The 15,446-nt window shown below is 38.9% G+C and overlaps 1 protein-coding gene across 5 annotated transcripts in view; it reads left to right on the plus strand.

The window, feature by feature from the left end:
- Window positions 1–15,446, plus strand: part of LOC120545048 (cytoplasmic dynein 2 heavy chain 1) — a 113,584-nt gene that overhangs the window by 51,543 nt on the left and 46,595 nt on the right. For all 5 annotated transcript variants that reach the window (XM_039779005.1, XM_039779045.1, XM_039779026.1 and 2 more), the window contains 11 exons: window positions 92–215; window positions 1,011–1,174; window positions 1,604–1,723; window positions 4,412–4,546; window positions 5,581–5,724; window positions 7,867–7,956; window positions 13,429–13,494; window positions 13,623–13,673; window positions 13,754–13,807; window positions 13,983–14,114; window positions 15,373–15,445. In XM_039779005.1, the coding sequence (XP_039634939.1) occupies window positions 92–215; window positions 1,011–1,174; window positions 1,604–1,723; window positions 4,412–4,546; window positions 5,581–5,724; window positions 7,867–7,956; window positions 13,429–13,494; window positions 13,623–13,673; window positions 13,754–13,807; window positions 13,983–14,114; window positions 15,373–15,445 (1,153 nt within the window). The remainder of the gene's footprint in view (window positions 1–91; window positions 216–1,010; window positions 1,175–1,603; window positions 1,724–4,411; window positions 4,547–5,580; window positions 5,725–7,866; window positions 7,957–13,428; window positions 13,495–13,622; window positions 13,674–13,753; window positions 13,808–13,982; window positions 14,115–15,372; window position 15,446) is intronic.

Consider the following 15,446-nt stretch of genomic DNA (forward strand, 5'->3'; position numbering starts at 1 on the left):
GCAAACTCATTTTCACACAGGTGATATGTTATGTTCAAATCAATCAACTCTAAACCTAACCTTTTATTATTTACAATTATGCTCTCTATAGGATAGTAACTTCATGACATCCCTGGAGCTGGCGGTCAGATTTGGAAAAACCCTTATCATCCAAGAGATGGATGGAGTTGAACCTGTGCTCTACCCACTGCTGAGGAGGGAACTCATAGCACAGGGTATGCACACATTCACAAACACCATTTTCATGCACAGTGTGTGTGGGACAAATAATTTATTCTGTACCAACCACTGGTTTCTAACTAAAAAGCAGACTACTCTCCTCTATCTGACAACCACTTTTTCTAAACTGTAGTGCAATCCTATTTGAGAGATGTTGCCTGAACTTCAATTCAATTTTATTTATAGTGTCAAATCACAACAGTAGTTATCTCAGGACACTTTCCAGAGTAGGTCTAGATCACACTTATAGACACCCAACAATTCCTCCAAGAGCAAATGCCCTTGGTGTCGCTTCCTTATTTACACTTCTGCTTATGATATGTAAAATATCAATGCAAATTAATTCTTAATTGTTGACTATGTTGCTTTTTCTGTCTGACAAAATGCAGCCATGAGGGAAAGTCCCTAGATTCACAGCTGTACAGAGATTGGACATACATGTGAAAATGAGGGTGATTCATAAGGCTCTGATTCATCCAGGGAGAGGTGGTTGTCTATTTGAATCTGAATTGAAAAGAGAGGGGGCGGAGAGAAAGTGTAAGAAAGGGCAACTTATCCACTTAAAAGTAGTGTTGAACAGGTTTGAAAAAAGAGGCGAGACAAAGGCATGGCAGTACTGCATTGCAGACATCGAGAAGACAGGTTAGGATTTGAAGTGGACACTGAGGACAAAGTTACAAGCCTGTATGATACAGTATATGTTGTTAACAGATACTTTTTCTTTCTGTCCAACTTCAACACATACACACACACACACACACACACACACATACACACACATACACACACAGGTCCTAGATATGTGGTTCAGATAGGAGACAAGGTCATTGATTACAATGAGGACTTCCGTCTCTTCCTGGCAACACGAAATCCCACCCCTTTCCTCCCCCCTGATGCCATTTCCGTGGTAACAGAGGTCAACTTCACTACCACCAGAGCAGGCTTGCGAGGACAGGTAACCCATGTAACCCACTCTCACATACACAATCTACTATAATACCCTAGCAGTAAGTGGTTTCTTTGTGAATCTATGTTCATTTTTGTTGACACTTTGTTGGAACAGCATTGATTAAACTTCATGGTGTGTAAGGCCATAGTCTGTGCTAGTCTTTGGTAAAATAAACCAGTACAATTGAATAAAAGGTTTGGTCTCCCTGTATTGTGACCATAACTTCAAATGTGCTGCAGAATTTTCTGTTTTTCAGCAGTTTGACTCAATTTAGTGCTTCACAACAAAATCCATGTGGAACAAGTGCTTTAACAGTGTAATAATACAATGTATATACAGAGCATGTACTGTATGTTGTAGTCATAATGTGTCTGTTTCTGTCATCATAATGTGTGTCCACTTGCCCGTTTGTTTTTGTGTGTGTCTTTGTGTTAGCTGCTAGCCTTGACCATCCAGCAGGAGAAGCCAGAATTGGAGACTGAAAAAACAAGACTGCTACAACAAGAGGAAGACAAGAAGATACAGCTGGCTCTGCTGGAAGAATCACTGTTAGAGGTACACATGCAGACATATAGCATACACTGTGAGAACAAAGAAGTTGAGAATTCTTAACTTTTGGGGTACTTGTAGAGCCTGTTGCTGGGGCAGTAACCTTTGCTGCATTATGTATATTACAGTATGCCTACCATTTGTATTTACAAAAAGACAATCATGTATCTCAGTGATAAAATATTTAGCTTTATATGATCATTAGACAATGTTGAAAAATCAGTGCGACTACCTTTTCTCCCAATTCAGAGTGCTCAGTTCTTCCTGCACTGCAGACCATGTTGTTGCTAATTTTGACCGTTGGTTTGAGGAGGGTGTAGTAGACAGAATGAGACAATAGGCTCGTTCAAGAAGAACTGGGCCTCTGACAAGTCGGACAGTTTACCGCCCTTTCCAGCATCCTTCATTTTGAACAGGAAGTCACAGAAACACTCACATCCTGTTGGGTCAGATTAGAGCTGGGTAATATATCGATATTATATCGATATCCTGATATGAGACTAGATATCGTCTTAGATTTTGGATATCGTTATATCTTAATATTTAATATATAAGTTGTGTTTTCCTTGTTTTAAAGGCTGCATTACAGTAAAGTGATGTCATTTTCTTACCAGACTGTTGTAACTGTTCTGTTATTTGCCTTTATCCACTTAGTCATTATATCCACATTACTAATGATTATTTATCAAAAATCTCATTGTGTAAATGTTATTTACATATTAAATATTTTGTGAAAGCACCAATAGTCAACACTACAATATCGTTGCGGTATAAATATCGAGGTATTTGGTCAAAAATATTGTGATATTTGATTTTCTCCATGTCGCCCAGCCATAGGTCCGATTCCGATTTATTAAAATATTATCAGACCCATATATCAGCTTGTACGCAGTCTCCAGTTGTTTGTACTATGACAGAGTAGCTGTTAAAATGCTCTCCATGCGATCTGTTGCTGATGTTAATAAACAACAGACTGTAGATGATCTGTAATCTGAACAGATTTAGTCTCTCTAATTTTTAAACGTCACCATCAGCCGCACAACATGTGTTCTGTACAGAATAAGCTTTTCAATCAGACAAATAGCAGTTAAAATCCCTCCAATTTAAAAACTATAAAAAGGTTATATAAAACCAGTCGATTCTGAATCAATTAGCTGTTATATCAGCTGAGAGCCAGCATGCCCTGTGTCCACCTGCGTCTTGCAGTCGGTGAAAAGCAACTGTGTTTCTTGCGTCTCAAACCTGCAGCCGCCTTGATCTCGTGAGGTTATCGTTGTCCACGTGTCACGTGGCGATCGCCGGTGATCGATTCTGCAAAGGCCTGGCTCATCTCGAACGAGCCTATTGTGAACTGACCAAGCAGGAGGAGTTGCTTGTGTTGCAACATGAATGTGATCTGTCACTGGCTTCCCTCCTGTGAATACTGCCAGATGAGTTTGATTGAGAACTCAGCCAAGTCCCATGTCAAGAACCCATGTCTCTGTTGTTGTGGTCGAGTGTTTTTTCCTCTGCACCATCCAGCCTTCTTAAAGATATAATATGTAGAGTTTCTGCATTAAAATGTCTTAAAAAAACTAGACCTATGTTATATATTTTGTATGGTATCTCCCTAGCGCATGGTTGTTTGCTAGAAATTGACTTTTTACCCAGTTTTAAGCCACATTTTTTCGATACACTTTTTAGATCTTAGGGTTAGTGTTAAAACCCCTTTGTTTTTAAATATATATTTTAACTGGATGAGGGATTTTAGTCATCGGACGTTTGGATCTTAAGTTATCATAGAAACAAGCTGAGCTGACGTTAACAGAAGCTAAGCTAGCAGCCCCTCAGCCAAAGAGCCAAACAGCGTTGGGAAAACACTGATTTTTAACATGAAATTATTAAAATAAACAGTACTTTTAGCGTATATAGAGCCAGCCACGTAAATGGGTGAAATTAGGGTTTATTTTAACCAAACCAGAGTGGTGATTGTTGGAATAGTGGATAGACGAAGCAGTACAGCTATTGATAGTTTAATTTTGTTTCTGTCGACTTTGAATGAAACATCTTTTACGATGATAAAAGTTCTGTTTATTTACATGGAGTCTGCTGGGTTTGGTGATGGTGATTTTGGGGCTGTTTTATGTTAAACAAAAAGGATCTTACTCATTAACAAAAAGGACTATCTCTGTAAGGATCCTCTCCATAATGTCGCCAGACACTTAGAATAATAATCTGAGCCTGTCCGTGGCAAATTAGCACTTGGACGCTAAGTGACGGTGTGCATTTTACATTGCAGCTTGTTTTGAGGCTGCTGGTTACAGTGTTCTCACTCAATACTGGACCACAGATTTCAAAAGATGTCAAAGATTTTGGTTCACATTAGTCACTTAGACACCAATGCATGGGAAAATAGGGTTCAAGTTGAAAAATACTGAAACACCATTATTTATGCAAATAAGCACTTATTTAATTAGACAATGCTTAATTTGCCTAATTAAATATAAAAGTTCAGAAAAAGTTTAATGGAGATATCTGTTAGTTAAAATATTTCCCTTTTGTCTCCCTTTAACATGGGCTGCAATGGGAAATTGGCATCGCCGATTTCAGTATTTTTCAATACTTACCACCACTTGGATTTGTTAACACTTTTTATATGTTATAGAGGAGACGTTTGTGAGTAATAAACCTACATCTCTTTTTTTCCTGTGTCAGACCCTGGCTACAGCTCAGGGTAATATCCTGGAGAACAGGGAGCTGATAGAGAGTCTGAACCAGACCAAGGCAAGCAGTGCCCTGATCCAGGAGTCACTGCTGGAATCACACAGGCTGCAGGCATCCCTTGACCAGGTACAGTACCACAGGCACACACACACACACACACACACACACACATACACACACAAAATCTGAAAATTGGTCATGAAAAAATGAAAACCGGGTGTCAGAAGAGAATCAGTATTACCCAGTGGATCACTGTAGTGTAATAACCACAATGACTGCTATACTCCTCTAATTCACTGATAAGAGAGAGAGAGACACTGACAAAGAGAATGGCGATGGAGATTGAGGGCTGTGACGGAGAGAGAGACAGACAGCGAGCACACATGGCAGATATACAGAGAGTACACAGTAGTACACCGATAACGGCAGTCAGAGATTCAGACAGAGACAGAATGTGTTGAATGTATAATGACATTTATTATCAGTCTGCAAATGTAAAATGACCCCACTTTTGTAGTTTTGTGTACTTTCTGGAGCAAATTATCATTGTACGTTCAATACTTAAAAAAGGGGTAGGCTATTAGTTTCAATGATGCAGTATAATCTAGTTTTTGGCCGCAAGCTTTTTAGCTCATTTGAGTGGTCTAAAGATAAACAAGCTCACATTACAAACTTCTACAGATATCAGATTGCGCAGATGCACAAGCAAGGAGCTATTGCAGATTCATTACATCATTATCCTCTAGGGTGCAGTGTTACACCAGAACTGTTTTTGTACTTTTCTCTCAGTTGCTTTTAATTATTTATTTATCGCTCCCGTTTCTGTCTTTCTCATATGGACATCCCTGTTTTTTCTCACATTTCCTGTCTTATCACACCTCATGTCTATCATCATTTATCTCTCTCTCTCTCTCTCTCTCTCTCTCTCTCTCTCTCTCTCTCTCCTTCCATCTCGATTGAAATAAACATTTTCGATTCTACTTTTCTTCGTATCCATCCCCATATAAGTCCCTTTCCCTGCCATGTATCCATTTGTGGTATTTTCTGGAACCCTCCAAAACATATTTGGTTCTTTTTCTGTTGCCTCTTGGTTTCTTCCCTCCCCCTTTCTCTATGTCCTTTCTCACTTTCTTGTCGCTTTCTCCTTGCTTTTTTTTAAGGAGCGGGATGCCTACCTGCCTCTTGCAGAGAGTGCCAGCAAGATGTATTTTGTCATCACAGACCTGTCGAAGATCAACAACATGTACCGCTTCAGCCTTGCTTCTTTTCTACGCCTCTTCCAAAGGGCTCTTCAGGCCAAGAAGGTGACTGGATGACACACAACTCTTACAGTACTTTCATTTTCATCTAATACAGCAATGTGTTAACATGTTTATTTTGCAATAGGGTTCACAAACAATATGCCCTTGAACTGAAACCAATATCAATACCACACCTTCGTGTAACTAGACTAATTAATAAATCATGCAATTCATAAACAAAAATACTAATATGCAAATTCAAAAGTAAGTTTTCCGGCCCACACATTACAGTTTGGCAGTCATAGCATATAGAGTAACACAATTTGGACAACATTGTAAAGCCAATTTTTCTCCTTAACAATTTTTTAGGAAACTGTCTAAAATAGCAGTGCTCCTCTCCTAAAATCTGCTTCAAGTATAAACTGCGTTTCTGTTAGTATAATTGATGGAATACAATGTCACAGTTTATGAGTTAGTTGACCTTACTCATGGGGCCATGTGTGCCATCATTGCTTTGTAATTAGTCCAAAAGAAAAGTACAACAAACTTTTTTTCTTTTCTTTGTATATATCGTTTAATCCGTACAAAAACAAGGTGTAAAAACAACAATTCACCATTTTACAGGGGGTTATGTGCTAGACTATTTCTTTCGAGGTATAGACATTAATTCATACAGTATTATTAATCTACAATGTTATTTGTGTCAGTTCTAGAAGTAGGGCTTTTTGTACAATTGGTACAAAATAAATGCAAGATTCTTTTGTTGTTTGACAATGTTTAGTTTAACTCCTTTTAGCTTAACTCCATTTACTTTATTTCAGTTATTTTAGATGATTTTATTTCAGTTTAGGTCAGTTTGACTTATTTCAGCTCGTTTTGTTTTTAGCGTGTTTATCTCAGTCTGACCTGTGCAGCTAGAGACCATCATGGACTGTCTATCACACTGCTGTTCTCCATCTGAGCCCTAAACACTGTCTGATAACCAGAGCGCATGCACGTACACATGCATGCGCGAGTGCCACACACACACACACACACACACACACACACACACACACACACACACACACACACACACACACACACACACACAGACACACACACACACAAACACACAAACACACAAACACACACACACACACACACATTGGGTTGAGAGATTGAGCACTGATTCCCCAAATCCTGTGTGGGTTGTTAGAGCCAGTGCTGTCATCCAAGAATGTCACCAGGCAGCTGTGTGTGTGTGTGTGTGTGTGTGTGTGTGTGTGTGTGTGTGTGTGTGTGTGTGTGTGTGTGTGTGTGTGTGTGTGTGTGTGTGTGTGTGTGTGTGTGTGTGTGTGTGTGTGTGTGTGTGTGTGTGTGTGTGTGTGTGAGAGAGAGAGGGTGTTGTGGACAAATTCAGTGAGTGTGGTCAGAATTCTGCATTGATGCATGGACTTTCTCTCCGTTTGTATCTTTTGGTTTATTGTATTGAATGAACAAGTTTAATTTGCCATGAGCTGCAGATGGTTCCCGAGATTTGGAAGAGAATTTTAACCTCTCATGTCTAACATAACACATTGAAAAGTCTTCTTTTCAGTTTACACACACAATACATTAGCATACACAAACAACGTACTATATACACAAAGTGCTAACTTGCACTCATTAAACACAGGTTTTTACATGAAATACATGATTGCAGATAATGATGATGATGATGAACTGTGAATAGGGGACAGAAACAGTGAAATCCATCATAATTTCTCTTTTTCTCAGCATTCCCCATCTATTTCTCTGGCATTTTCTCTGTGTCTGATTCTCATGCTTTAATTCTTCTGTTTCAGTATTGCTATTGGATTTTTTTTTTTCTGGTCTCACCTTTGTATAACCTGCATATACACTCTCTGACAGTTTTTTCCTGCTGTCCCACCCTAATCTAAAATTACTTAAAGAGGAACACCAACACTTCAAGACTGATATCTCTGTGGCAATTTGTAATAATCAAGGCTGAGAATGTTTTTTCTAAATTTCTTCAGTGACAGCATATCCTTCATACTTCCCACCTTAGCTTCCCCTTTTGCCTTTTTCCCTCTCTAATTGGCTGTGTGTGTGTGTGTGTGTGTGTGTGTGTGTGTGTGTGTCTGTGTGTGTGTGTCTGTGTGTGTGTGTGTGTGTGTGTGTGTGTGTGTGTGTGTGTGTGTGTGTGTGTGTTGTGAATTTTAGGAAGCAGAGAATACTGACGCCAGGATTGCTGCTTTGGAGACCAGCTTGAAGAATATGGTGTATGAGTACGTCTGCCGGTCACTTTTCAAGGTAAAACACACACTTATACACAGGAATAGAACAAATGTTGTTTAAGCATCTCTAAAAATTCCTGTCATCACTCCGATAAGTTGTATAAGTAATAAGTGGGTAGTGATAAAAAAGTGAGGCATTTTGCTTGATGTAAACCATCAGATTAGTTTGCTCTGCAAAACAGGTTCAGTCTGTTTTGAAGTAGACCCGCCAACAGTTTTATTTCTGCCTTGTTGTTTCTTGTTAATTCAAATGATCACTCATAATGAGCCAATGAAATGTCTCCACTTTTTCTACTCACAGCTTGCTAACTAACGTTGTTACAAATAGGTAGGTTGTTGTGTTCAGTTGACATATCTGACTAACTAAAGAAGGTTTTCACAGACTACAAATTACACTTAATGAATTTTTACAAATACTTGTTTTAAACTCAAACAGACAATCTGGCATAGCATAGCCTAATCTGAAATATGTAATTAACAACTAAAATGCATCAGGAACCTAAAACAAATATTAAGATGTATCCAAAAAGTGCAGGTATTATAATGTAATGTTGATTTCTTCACCTGCATACTCCTGCTTTACTCCCCCCAATTCTTTCTCCCTTACTGCTACCACAACGTGTAATGTTTGGCCTTTCAAGCAAATCATAATGTAAGGTTTAAGCTGCTTTAATAGTAACAAGGTTGGTTATTCTTCTGCAGATGCACTGAAATCTTTGTAATATACAGTAAGTGGTGGAAGAAGTATTCAGATCCTTTACTTCAGTAAAAGTACTAACACCACACTGTGAAAATACTCTGGTACAAGTAAACGATCTGCAAAATATTACAGCGTAACTCTTGCCAAAATCTTTTTAAGAATGTACCCGAGTCAAACTTTGGTTTAAAAGCATAATTACGACGGAAACGCCACTTTTAAGATTTACCGTATTTTTGTTTTTGTTCAAATGGCCTTTTGAATGGGAGTGCTAGGGGCATTACTATGATAGATTCAAAATCACTATTTTTAAAACACTAAGAAGGCTCGACACAACATGAAACTTTGCTCCAAGTATCACCAGGGGCTCTACACATGAACTCCAGCATTGAGAACATTGTTTGTGTACACAGAGTTTACTAAAAAGAAAGGTTTTGAACAACTCACTTTAGCTGTTGGGTTTTCCGGTTGCCGCCATCTTGCCTGTCAAAAAGAGTCGATCTCCGACGTTTTGTCGTTAGTGAAAAACAGTCTTGACCTTGTAGTTGAAAAAGGAGCCTCATATAAGAATGACATTTCCTCCTATGGAGTCCGTTCATTTGCATTCGGAGATTGACACTTTTAGTTACTTTTACCAACAGCTAAAGTGAGTTGTTCAAAACCTTTTTTAGTAAACTTTGTGTACACAAACAATGTTCTCAATGCTGGAGTTCATGTGTAGAACCCCCGGTGATACTTGGAGCAAAGTTTCATGTTGTGTCGAGCCTTCTTAGTGTTTTAAAAATAGTGATTTTGATGCGAAAAAAAATATGGTAAATCTTAAATGTGGCGCTTCCGTCCTAAATATGCTTTTAAACCAAAGTTTGACTCAGGTACATTCACAAAAAGACCCTAGGTTGCATTTTAAAGCGTAACTCTCGCCAAAATGTGAATGTACCCTAGTCAAACTTTCGTTTAAAAGCATATTTAGGACGGAATTGCCACTTTTAAGATTTACCGTATTTTTGTTTTTCAGTCAAATGGCCTTTTGAATGGGAGTGCTAGGGGCACTTTTATGCTAGCCTCAAAATAGCTATTTTAAAACACTAAGAAGGCTCGACACAAAATGAAACTTTGCTTGAAGTATCACCAGGGGCTCTACACCTTAACTCCAGCATTGAGAACATTGTTTGTGTACCCAGAGTTTACTAAAAAGAAAGGTTTTGAACAACTCACCGTAAGTTTGACTCGGGTACATTCACAAGAAGACCCTAGGTTGCATTTTGGCGAGAGTTACGCTTTAAGTATCATCAGGAAAATGAACTTAAAGTATTCAAAAGAAAAGACAAGTAGAGGTAAAGTACAAGTACCTCAAATTTGTATTGAAGTACAATACTTGAGTAAATGTACTTAGTTACATTCCACCACTGTATAAAGTAGTAGTATAGTAGTATTCTTATTGCAACTAACACAGTAATGAAGGTTAAATATTGACCAACAGAGCAATCATTGTATCGATCAGGCAGTAAATGGTTAATGTAATGTGTGTGTGTGTGTGTGTGTGTGTGTGCCTGCCTGAATGGTAATGGCAGTTTCAAGCAGACCCAGGGTGGCTATCAACTGCTGATCACATCTATAGGCTATACCCAACACTTGCACACAAACACACACATGCACCCGCAACATGTAGACAGCAGCAGTCCAGTCATTAGCAGAGAGGAAACATTGGGCTACATTATCAGTGCTCCTGTCAATAGCCCTGTATGTGCTAGAAGACATTACTTTAAGGGGGAGAGGAGAAAGCTGGGAGAAGGGGTCCAGTTAAAAGATAAAGGTGGATAATGAGCGAGATAGGACAAAAAAAATGATGAAAGCATAATGGGAGAAAAAGAGAAGAGGAGAATCTGAGAAGATACAAGATTAAAACAACATGATATACTGTATCTTTGAGGGAAAAAAAAGAAAAAAAACATGCCATATTTTTGGAATATCGATTTTGTATGGCCACGATAGGCACTCCAACTATTCTATTCCATTCCCCCGCAAACACAAATGATTCAGCTTAATAAGGTATTGATTGTGAATGGCTAGACACACATCAGAGTTTGATTAATAATCAGGGTTCAGTGTTTCCTCTATGTTGATTTGACCGTGGCAACATTTCTGCCCCCCCTGGGTATCAGAAATAGGGCTACATTGTTAGAGGACCTGCCCCCACTGCTAAAGAAAAATCCTAAACGAAACACTGGGGTTACTCTACCAAATATACAGTAGATTGTTGAACTTCTCATGAGCAAAGACTGTTTCTTTATTTAGAATTTTTTGTATGGGTGTAAACTTGTTAAGCTTATGTTATTCGAGTTATAATGAGATGTTTTATATTTAGTTGTGTGTCAGTCCATGGGTGTGAGTGTTTATGTGACACACTACCTGATCCGTGTCCTATACTCTTGTACATCTATTAGTTGCGTATTACTTTAGTATTCTATAGTTTAAGATGCACTTTAAGGTGGATGTAAAAGACCACTGGGATTCCACATCATCTCACTTGATCATTAGATTGAGGTGCCTTTTGGATGCGGTCTTTGTGGCTTAGGGCCCTATTTTAACGATCTGAATCGCAAGTATCAAACGTGAAACGCAAGTAGCTTTGTGGGCGGATCTCGGGCTCTGTTGCTATTATACCGGCGGGATAAATGACTCTTGCACCCGACGCAAATCTAAAATGGGTTTGTCTGAAGTAGCTAGGTGTGGTTTGGGCGTAACGTGAAAATAACCAATCAGAGCGTCATCTCACATTCCCTTTAAGAGCAGGCGCGCTTGTTCCATGGCGGATTGCTATTATGACGGCGGATTTGCCTGGCGCACGCCAGCGGGAGCTGTCCGGGATGCGGCAAAGTAATAAATGCCCGTCTTGGCCGGGTGCCGATGTTGCTGCGGCCTCTCGGGCGCATCTCCTCAAGTCTGGAGAGGATTGCTGCAGCCATGGAGCATGGGCCTCCAAACGCACCACCTGCTCCTGTTGTGCCCCTTCCTCCTCCCCCACTCCATCTCTGTCCACCCGCTCCACCAGGAGCGCATCGAGTGTCCAATCCCACCGTAGTTCAACATCACATCTCCTTAAGTCCTCTAATATTTCCTCTTTTATGTCATCAACACATCCATGATTCATGGAAATGTTGTGTAAAACATAACAAGCCACAAAGAATGCTGCGACTTTTTGAGGACTGTACTGTAAAGTGCCTCTTGATCTATCCAAACACCTGAAGCGCATTTTCAGTAATATTTTTCTTTTTCACGCTACATTATGCCCAAGCATGCGCCCCTAAAATAGCATCTGAATAACTGACTTTAGACTAGTGCCACTGACTTTAGGCCAGGTTTTTCCTGGTCAGTGGCGGAATTGTTTTCTGAAACTGCTAAATAGCACCAGGGAACTTTTGCGCCGGAACACGCCTCCTCTTTTCGCTGAACCGCCCCCGGGAGTGCAAATACGTTCCCTAATTTACAGACGTGCGTCTGTGGAGGGAAAGGTCCGCTGTGCATCGGGTGCAAAATAGGAATGATACATGCGTCGGTGTACAAAGGCAATTGCGCTGAGTGCAATATAGGGCCCTTAGTGTGTCTAATCTCATCCAATAATGCTGTAATATCCAGGGAGCACATCTGAATGATTATAGCCACTGTGGTTGCAGAATATATTTTCTCGGAAAGACTACCATCTTCCTTATGTACCTGATTTTTCAGCAACAAAGCTCACATCCAGTAGCAGTGATAGCAGCTACTGTGAATAGCCAAACTGATTAACACAGTCATTTGACTTTTTGCCATTTTACAAAACACAACATTAAGAGGTTTTACTGAATTGCATGCTACTGCCAATTTGGTTGTCGTTGTCCTTGTCCTTTGTGGTATTGTTACTTGGAGCAAAATGTCATGATGTGTGAATGATATGTACTGTAACTGTAGAGAGAAATAATACATTGATATAATGCTTTCGGAGGCCATTCACACGACAGTAAATTTCATTTACAGTAGTAGGTCAGGTAAGGAAAGGTATGTTAAGTGTTTGTGAACATTGTTGTCACAATAATGTTATATAGTCTAAAAGTATTACAGGCAAGCAAACATGCTTGTGACAGGAAATTGAAGAACCAGATTAGCTGTACTGCAGTGTTGTGGTTACTGTAAAACGAGTGCAGGTTTATTTTGTCCATCCTATCTCCTATATGTATCTGTCTTTCCACCTGTCTTTTAAATAATTAACAGCATATATTTGATTGTGTACACATTTTCTTGTTTATGAGTTTGTTAAGATAGAAAGAAAACTATTGCATTGGAGGAGGGTTTAAACTTGTGTATATTTGCTTTCTGCATTGTTTCTTGCTGCTTTCTTGGTCACTGTCTTTCTGCTTCAATCTGTGGGTGGGACTGGGATAAACATCTTATTAGTTGCTGTTTTTTGTTATCTCTTTCAAGCTTCACCAGTAGATGAGAGAGAGAGAGAGAGAGAGAGAGAGAGTTAGTGTGTATATAATACAACAGGCAGTGTAGTTCTTGAAGTCCCTGGGGCTTTTTTGTCAGTGTGTAGCAACCCTTTACAAGCCATTTAGTTAGACAGACTGAGCTGCATATCATGCAATGGGAATATGAGTGTTTGTCCTTGGTCTGGAAGCGATGCTAACATTGTGTGCTGTATTGTTTGTGGGGGGTTTGTTTGTTTGTGGGTTTTGAGAGGGGCAAAATAGCATGTTCTCAGATGTGGCATATTCCATCTATGTATCAATCTCTCCTTTCTTCTCTCTGTCTCAGGCTGACCAGTTGATGTTTGCTATGCACTTTGTGAAAGGCATGTACCCTGAACTCTTTCAGGAGAGTGTGAGTATCTTCATAGATTTAGTATCTGCATATTTAGGATTTCATCAATACTGATTTCAGTGACAAATTAAAAAATAGCTTATTTCAGCTTTGAACCTGTCAACTGTTAACACTACTTTTTGCTGTAGGAGTGGGATGTCTTCACTGGATCCATTGTAGGAGAAATGTTTAAGAAAGAGGTAAACCTGTAGAGAGTAAGTTTTTTGAGAAAACACAGTACTATTTTTGTATTTGATTTAAACCTCTCCTCTCTCTGCAGGAGTTCCCTTCTTGGATTGATCAGGAGAGGCAAGGAGCAGTGGCCATTTTTAAAGTAAACACACACACACACAAAATAATAATTATAATAATACTTTAAATATAAAACTTTTGACCTGAATTGAATACCAGTAAAGCAATCCTTACTAAACTTAGGATTGGATCTTTATCTAACATTATTTCTGGACCTGTTTTTCACCCTTTTAACTTTTGCCATCCCTTTTTCACAGACTACATTCCCAGCCCTCTACCAGTCTCTGTGTTTGAGTGACTCAGACCTTTGGCTGTCCTTCTCACAAAGCTCGCAGTGTGAACAGGAAATCCCATCCTCCATTGCCAAGAAGATTACTCCATTCCAGCAGGTCAGCTTTCAATCAAAAAAATTTTCGGCAATCAAAGAAAGTTATTTCATCAGCCAAATGAACCAAGTTATCATAATTTACAGAGTATATAAAAAGTCTACACACTTAAGAGACTTTATGTATTTGTTACCTCTGCCAAAAAAGTTGTGTTTTAATCTCAGTTTGTTTGATTGTTTCTCTGTCAGTCAGCAGATTTCAGTGAAATCCATTGTAAAGTTAGTCCATGGGTCAGGGAGGAACTTATTAGGCTTTAGTGCAGATAGCGCCACCATTTTATAAAGCATAGCAACAAAGAACATCTCTTTCCCCCTATGGATTTATTGTTTCAAGATGAAACTTTCAGTATAGGGCACATCCATTTCTGCTTAAACAGATTGTCTGCTATTTCGATTTTTTTTGCAAAGCAGTTTTTGATGAACACTCCTAAAACAGTTTATATTTTTTAGATGTCACATCATTTTCTTAGAATTGTTCCCAAATTCGTGTGTAGACTATATTCTATGAAGTTGCATCACTTTTAAACACATTGTGTATCCGCGACATGATCTTGATGGTATTTTGCCTATTGATGGTGCCACAGCAGGATAATCAGTTATGACCATATCTCAGTTGCCATGGTGGTAACTTGGAATTTTGCAGAATTTATCTTCCTGTACAAAAACAAAATATAACCAAACAATATTTCATCCAAAAAATATTAGTGATATTGTCTATCACTAAGTTTATTTACAAAATAAGACATTAGGGCATAGGGAAGCCTTGCCAGAGGTGTGTGTGTCCTTTCTAGTTATTACTGTAATTGACTGTAATGACAGCCCATTAAATCTGTTGTTATTCTGTTCAGTATTAAGGACATTGTGATAGGAATAGAAATTAAACAGTTTGTTGTGGCTTTGAGCACACCCCTTCACATGTGGTTTGAGATTAAATAAAGATTAAGATAATCTAATTTAAAAGCATGAACAAGACAGAAGCCATTTATCATTAAAGTCAAGTATGCACACTTGACTGTCACACCAATCCAATTGACTTACTCATTGTGTATTGTGTTCTCAAAAATATGTAAAAAAAAAAAAAGAGAACATATCAAAGGCTCAGTGAATTTGATAATGGGCATTTATCCAAATTCAACTATTTTTTTGTGTGGATATGTAACATTTCTTTATATGAATGGGATTGACCTTCTGTCTAAAATATTTTAATGGATATCTGTTGTTTCTTTCTTCCTCTTTTTCTCTTTGCTTTACCCTCTCCCCAGCTGTTATTGGTTCAGGCAGTCAGACCAGACCGACTGCAGAGTGCCATGGCAACATTTGCCACTCAGGCCCTGGG

This window comes from Perca fluviatilis, chromosome 2 (genome assembly GCF_010015445.1).
Source record: "Perca fluviatilis chromosome 2, GENO_Pfluv_1.0, whole genome shotgun sequence".
Taxonomy (NCBI): Eukaryota; Metazoa; Chordata; class Actinopteri; order Perciformes; family Percidae; genus Perca; species Perca fluviatilis.